The 7,994-nt window shown below is 27.2% G+C and overlaps 1 protein-coding gene across 1 annotated transcript; it reads right to left on the minus strand.

Moving 5' to 3' along the window:
• Positions 1-220: 220 nt before the first annotated feature.
• Positions 221-5,490, minus strand: LOC111029822 (RAD50-interacting protein 1). The gene is made up of 12 exons (XM_022309017.1): positions 5,362-5,490; positions 5,056-5,297; positions 4,822-4,995; positions 4,599-4,730; positions 4,247-4,520; positions 3,893-4,118; positions 3,676-3,835; positions 1,795-1,945; positions 1,095-1,309; positions 713-878; positions 519-652; positions 221-429 (listed from the first exon to the last, which is right to left on the minus strand). Exons 1-12 carry the CDS (start codon positions 5,488-5,490, stop codon positions 351-353), a joined length of 2,082 nt encoding a protein of 693 aa, XP_022164709.1. The 3' UTR covers positions 221-350.
• Between the last annotated feature and the right edge of the window lie 2,504 nt (positions 5,491-7,994).

Below are 7,994 nucleotides of genomic sequence, written 5' to 3' on the forward strand. Positions count from 1 at the left end.
AACAGCAAAAAAGTCTCAATGATTTGGGTTAATTTGTATTCTAATGCCAACAGCGTATATAAACAATATTATAAAAAATAATTAATTTTGAGCTGTAAAAATGTCAATGTGATTGAAAAACATCCTTAAAAATGTATGCCAATAAATTTTCCAAAAATGTATGGTTTTATTAAATTGGTTTACTTTGTGTGAAGGAGTAAAAAATGTCATTTTTAATAAATTAACATGATACAAATATTTTTATTTTTAAAATGAACATAACAGCTTATATAAAGCACATAAATAAACAAACTTAATTTAAACTATCCTAATTCAAGAGCATTTCCGTGTTCAATACGACGCAGCAATATTTATGATACTTCATTCCGTTTTAATATAACTGGTTTAAAATTAGGTTCAAAATTTAGAACTCTGCAAGCTTCTAATAACCTAAAAATTATTATACTTGTATTATGTATGACTACATTAATAAATACATATATTTTTTGATAGCAAATTAAACATTATTATCATTTTACCGTTCAATATAAATAGTAGGTTTAGCTGTATATTTTGAGAAAATGGGAAGAAGTTTATATCGTACATCACACAGAAGATGTTGGGCACCACCTCTGTTGAACATATTGGCTAACAAAATATCATTGAAAAGAAACTGTAACAATACAATGCATTCATTAAGTTGATATAAATAACTCACTAATGATACACTAACCGTTGACATCTTAGTAGCAAATATTGGCCAACATTTATTAAACAAAGAAGTAGGTAGACTTTTGTTTAATGTATTCAAATTTTCTGTTAAGGTTTCATACATCACCCAACCACTGTCGGTAATACTGTACTTGTTTTCATCAATTAAGGTTTCCATTATATGCCATCTATAAACATATTTTATATAAATTACATTTATAAGACTATAAAATGTATTAGTCATTCCAGCCTTTAATCATTATTCATTATATTGTAAAGTATTTTGTTTTTGTTAGTATAGGGATAACAATATAAGATATTTATAACTAGTAATGGTAACTAATTCAAGTTTAAAATGTAAATAATATTACATGTTAATAAAAAATAATTGTTTTTATATTTACCTATCTCGTTTATATTGTTTAGAAATGTATTTAATTTTAGTCATAATATTTTCTGTTAGACAGTTGAGTAAATGATCTATTCCCAAATTATATAATCTTATAGAATCATCAAATACTGTGTCTGCAGTTTCTAATACTTCTGTAAACTCACTTTCACTCCTACTTCTCACTTCATTTTCTAATTCACATTTATAGTTCAATAGAGATAAGAAGTGCTATAACAAAAACCAAACAAATTAAATACAACATTTTTAGTATGAATTGTTAATTAATGAAAAGGCAAAAATTTATAAAAATATATATATAATAACTTATTATGATATAATCTTTGACGTCGTTGTAAATTGACGAAAAAATCCAAAAATACCCAAATATTTACGAAATATTCAGTTATTTACAAAATATGTGAATACATGTATTTTTACCCAAATATGTAAAAATATGTAAAATAAAATTGGGCTTATTTAAATAAGAATGATCAGAATCATGCACATTTTTTATCAGATTAAAAATATCTCATTCCAATAAAAATATGTATTTACAATAAAATCCATTCCCTTAATAATGAGATATTTGTTTTTAATATTTATAAATTCAAAAAATAAATAAATAATTAAAACAATTAATACTTAATGAAATTTAATATTTTTAGATTCATATTTTACAATTAATAATTATTAGTAATTTTATGTTCACAAACCATATTTGTTCCCCAATTATAAAGAGTATATGATATATAATGCAGCGTACATAACATTTCTGACAAGTATTCATTGGATTCCATTTCACCATCAATTATATTCTGTCTGAATTCTTCCAATAGGTCAGTCTGCAGTTTTAAAAACTGAAGTCTTTAAACAAAAATGATTTATTTATTAGAATAGAACTAGAATTAAAAAAATCTAAGTTATTGAATCTAGCTAACAATCTATACGATAGGGTATATCAAACTCAAAATATTACTGGGCCAAATATACTGAATAGTTAACTACGCAGGAATACAAAAATAATTCATCAAAAAAAAAAAAAAACCTTTAATACACATTTTTAATTGTGTTCATTTAAGTTCTTGCAATACTCTAAAATACAATATTTATTCAATTAGTTTATCAGAAGATAAGGTAGAAAAGTAACATAATGTATATTTCTCACTACCAAAGTTGTGACAAGAAAGGAAAATTATAAAAAAAATTTCAAGGTATAATAAATCATTACAGCTGCTATCCGCAGGTTATAAAAAAATGAGCAGGGGCAGCAGGCGGCTTGTGTGTTTCACATACCTGCTGTAGGGTCTAAAAACCACAGGTCACAAACAAAGTATTACTCACATGACAATAATTTAAAAGTATGTATACTTATATAACAAGTTGTTAATGTGTGTTTTTAATGACTTATTTCTCAAGTTATTATATTTTTTTAAACTTTTAATTTAAAATTCGCTGATTGAAAATGGCAGGATGAGAACAGAAAAGAAAAATCCTATTTAATGAAAAGTGGTCATTGGATTATTAAGGTAATATATTAAGGTAACAAAATAATATGTTTAATTTGCAAAGAAAGTATTAGTACTTAAAGAGTACAATATTCAAAGGCATTATGAAACAAAACATTTGGCAACTATTTCAAAATTGACTGGGTAAGCACAATTACAAAAATTGCAGTTACCTACTTTAAAATATTCATTTACTTTAGCAAATTTTTCTTTAAAATGTGAAATAATATTAACAAAGCTCCTAGAAAGGATAGTTTTTTTATTTCATATATATCAACAAAAACAGGAAAAGAATTTACTTATGGCAGTTTAGTATAAAAATGTATAACTAAAGCAATTGAAGAAATATTACATAAGAAAATGATTTTTTAGGTAACAATGTTAATTGTATAATTGACGATATTAGTAATAACTAGAATTTTTAGATTAATAATAACCAATAAGTATCAAGCAGTGGCGGCTCGTGCTATGGGGCACACGGGCTAGTGCCCTATCTACAAAATTGAAAGACAGCAGAAAAATGTATTTTAAATTTAAATTGAAAAGGTGTTTATTCCATCATAATATTGTTGGTATATTAATTAGAAATATTAACAAAAAATGTTATCAAATACTTGTGTACAATACGTAATACGTACATACTATAATATTACACGGGCATTGGGCGGCGGGCACAAATTTCTTGTGCCCGATCAATGTTATTAGATTTCCCTCACTTTTTGACACTTATTAATAAGGCGTTGAAGGGCACAATCGGGCTGTGCCCAGATTCTATTTTTATTACGATTTAAGAGATTTTTTCGGTCTTACTGTCTATTAATTAACTGTATAATTATATTTATTATTTATTTTTAAACCATAATTTTCTTTTTATAATTATTTGTTGTGCAAGACGTATATTAAAAAGTTTTTATATACAAAAAATGAATTTTATAAGAGCTTTTAATTTTTTATCCACCTTGAAAAAATAAAATTGGAGAGAAGACCTTTGCTCATGGGGTGTAGGCCATATATAACATATTATAATATGTAGTTTCAATATCTTAAAATGTTTAATCGTGACTAAAACAAAATTATAAATATTCTTACTTATGTCTTGGTTGACGAAGTACACTATATCGATCGCTCATGGTGTTTAACAATGTTAGAAAACTATCTGCACATACTGTCATACAATATTGACTATCATAAACTAAGATCTTAAACTGTTCTTTATTCTGTATAATTTCATCCATTTTTATATGAGCATCTTAAAAATATCAACATGTTATACTTTTTATAATTAACGTTCAAACATTGTTCATACATTTACGTTCCATATTAATCCATTTGAAAAATATATGTGCTTGAGTTAAGACTTCTGTAACACTTGGATAATCGTTTGGATAACTATATACTTTTCTTAGTTCATGTTCAAATGCTAATGTTTCATCCACAATATGTGAAAATACTACATCTTCCAGTTGAAAATGTGATAAATCTGAATCAAGTTTAACTACAACAAACTGCAATAGCCCTATAATAAAGTCATGCTGTAAAAACAGATATAAAAATATAAATTTATAATATAATTATAAAATATAAAATTCAAAATCAACTATGATTATTTTTCTAATGTTGCAATAAACTTATTTTTATTATTACTATAAATATTATCTACCTGAGAATCGGCTGCTCTTTTCCCATTTTCTGTATAGACAGGACCCAACCAATCCACAACAAATGTTCTATAATCTCTAATCCAGCTCAATACTCTAGATAAAAACCATTCAGGCTTATCAGGTTTATTGGTCTGTTTTTTGCCGGTAAAATGGTAAAAAAATCTTTTTCGAAAAGGTACTATTAACATATTGATTGGTAGGGTTACATGAGAATAATGTTCCAATAATTGCGACGTCTGCAGTTCCTCATTAAATTCACTATAATCGTTTTTACTAATAATGTGAACTAAGGATAATTAAATATTATACCAAATGATTATATATATTTATATTGTTTATACAAAAGGATACGGAAGTTGAACTTTTATCAACATGTTGGCTAAATGTTGAAACTGTTGTTTAAAGTTATTTAATTTTGTATTATCTGTTATTTCACTCATTGTAAATGGCCAGTTCATTTGTTTTAAAGTAATTTCCATATCGCTAGAAAACAATAATAAAAGGAATGTAATTATAACAATTTTTTTTATAGAAAGCTTTTAATTATTTCCTATTATACCTAAATAATACTTACTCCGAATAAAATTTTTCAAGTATGCAATGCCAATAGTTGATTACTTTGGTGATATAGGAAACCAAATGTCTAGATGGAGCATCGCTCATAGCAAGACTAAGTTCACATAAAATCATGTATGACTTAACAGCTTCAACATCACGCTTACTCATCAAATCAGTTCTCATTTTATTACTAAAAATCATTATACATTACTCTACATTGTGTTCCTTGAGCCAACAAATAAACGCATACCTCCTGGAAGTGACACATTGAAGGCACGTAAAGTACGTCATCCGATTACATTTATATTTTAAGTCTTCGATCAACTTCTGAAATACGGTCCTAATACTCTCAGTCTCCTTCTTGAACCCGGCATACTTTGACTTGAGTTGCTCAACTTCTTTTCTCAGTGAAACAATCAAAAGCCGCTCCTCTCGCACCTTACTCAAAGTTTTGACCATGTTTGAGTTAGGCCCAACCACTTTCAAGTTGATCTATACAATTAATATTTATAGGTAGTTTTTACAAATTCCACATAAATAACCGAATCCAGCTTACCTTCTCGGCAATATCATGTTTTCTTTTTAAGAGAACTTGTTTGTACGCCTCGCACCGAGTTATTAGATCGTCGAAACTGTCGCCCAATTCTTCGTTTATTGCTACCAGTTCCGGTGGATTATTGGCCATTTTGTACGACAGCTAGGAACGATAAATGTTTTGTTACAGAATCAAGCAGAAGAGCAATTAAAAGCCATTTTGTTCATAATACGTCGGCGATATTTCCGAAGGATTCGTAGTAACTACACTGCGTAGTGTGTTGTCTACACGTAATAATTTGTAAGACAGTTCAAATGTTTCGAACACAAAATCACTGATACGTTATCACACTTACTACACGTTGACGTTACAACTGCTGGCCCGACAAGTCGTTCTGTCCTACAAATTATTTGTTGACGCTATTTGTACGAAATTAATTTGTTCCACAGGCCACGGCTGGTGATGATATTATAAAATAAAAAAATTATATTATACAATTATTATCAGTAATTGTTTTTACTTGTTAGTTCTTACAATGATTTAATATATCTAGTATATTATCTTAAATCATGGTTTTTTTTTGTTTTTACAATATCACTAGGTGTTTGGTTCTCGCACTATTGTGCATTTTTCTAATATTTGTTTTTTGTCACGAAGTTTTAGACTATTTTGTCATGATTTTCGTAATAAGGGGATACAATAGATACATTGTTTCCATCTTACCAAATACTACACATTTTATGTGATCCAAACATTTCAAACATAAAAGTATATTTTGATCTTTCAAACTCATGACAGCAAACTGTATCATTAAACATGCTCATAACTTTCTTTAAAATTTCAATATAGAAAAAAACCTACAAGATACACTAGATAATATTATTACTTTTATATTTGATTAGACCTAGATAAATTCAGTATAATATCAAACATAATGGAACTAAATAGATTATTATCCAGAAAGCAGAATATACAATACTGTGCGTTTGTAGGGTGAACACTGCAAATGTAGCTTCCTCTTAACATTATTAAGAACTAAGAAGGTTAGCGACTAAAATGTAGTGCTATTTAATGCTAATGAAACAATGTGAACTATAAAGCAGCCAATGGCTGTCAAGTAAGAACTAAGAAGTACCTATCTCGGCAGAGGGTATTACTCTGTATGGGAGCATTTGATGAAAAATTAGAAGTAAGATTAATGTGTTGGGATATTGTTGTTGATTTTTATTTGAACTGCATAGGTATTATTTATAAATAAAATATAACACAAATTTGTATACCTGTGTAAGATGGCCTTTGAAAATTAAAATTTTGCATAGTCTCTGAGCAAAATATTGTTTTTGGGATGTGTGGTTTCTAGTTAATAGTTAGATATTATTATTAATATTGTCAATGTCGACAATCTTCAAATCTCAACCATCAACATATGATATTATATAGCTATTATTCTAGATTTTGTACTAACAGTATTAGCCTTTTTATTTAAGATATTTATTGATTCATTTGAATGTCAAACAATTTCTCAATATTTTAATATCTATCTCTCTAATCCAGTGTTTCTCAAAGTGTGGGTCGCGACCCACTGGTGGGCCGTCAGTTAATTTTTGGTGGGTCGGGAAAATTTTTTTGAATTATATAGATTCCAAAAAATGTGTGTTAGGTATATCATTATAAAAAGTACATTTTAATTATATTAATTATATTTTTATTCATATTAATTATAAACCTATAAAAAACTAAATACCTAATAAAAATGTATACATATTTATATAATACAAATTTTGTTTTTCACAAATTGTTGAAAAGTGAAACAATGTGGGTCGCGGAAGGTTTTTTGGGGGAAATTTAGGTCACGGTATTAAAATGATTGAGAACTACTGCTCTAATCTATTACATTATTTAAATCAGGAATGCAGGAGTATAAGGTTATGGAGTATAACCAAGTAATAGGTTGCTTGCTTTAGGGTGGCAAAATATAAATTAATTATATACCTATATAATTATTTTAAATATAATATATCTTTAATACATATTATTAATAACACTGAATATTAAAAAAAATATTGTTCTGGTGTTCATACCACGATTTAAGATAGTAAATCTTAAAATGTGGTTCATACTAATCTAGATTTATAGAACTTAAACCATAGACATATAAATTAAGTAGTTTATAGGTCTATGGTCTATGCGTAGGTGGTATAAATACGTATTTAAATGAAATAATGAGAAAAGAAGCTCAAAAATTTGAGTATGACTTATGAATTATCAGTGATTATGAATATTATGCGATTAAAACGACCCAACACTGTCGCCACTAGCCCTTGTTACAATAAATTGCAATCAATGAAATTAAAAAACTTTTGTAGTAAAACATACACTCTATTTAACTTTTTATGTTTGTAGAATTACTTTTAAGTTTTCATTTACATTTATGCATCATTGCATTCCAATCGGTACAATTAATAATTGCCTACAAACTACACCTTAAAACTAGTATCAGTCTGTCTACAGTCCCCTTATTAATTAACATACTTTTGCACATTTTTGTAAATACTCAAAAATACACTCTTTTATTTCTTTTAGGGTAATTCAAATTTCAATATAATTCAACATTAAGAGTACTCTACCCATGAGTTTGTTGTCTCAGTCTTACA

This window comes from Myzus persicae, unplaced genomic scaffold, assembly GCF_001856785.1.
Source record: "Myzus persicae strain clone G006 unplaced genomic scaffold, MPER_G0061.0, whole genome shotgun sequence".
Taxonomy (NCBI): domain Eukaryota; kingdom Metazoa; phylum Arthropoda; class Insecta; order Hemiptera; family Aphididae; genus Myzus; species Myzus persicae.

Coding starts and splice junctions, on each gene's coding strand:
- LOC111029822 (XM_022309017.1), bottom strand. CDS start 5,490: ATGGCCAATAATCCACCGGAACTGGTAGCAATAAACGAAGAATTGGGC. Junction 5,298..5,361: donor AACATGATATTGCCGAGAAG/GTAAGCTGGATT, acceptor TTAATTGTATAG/ATCAACTTGAAAGTGGTTGG. Junction 4,119..4,246: donor AAAGAGCAGCCGATTCTCAG/GTAGATAATATT, acceptor CTGTTTTTACAG/CATGACTTTATTATAGGGCT.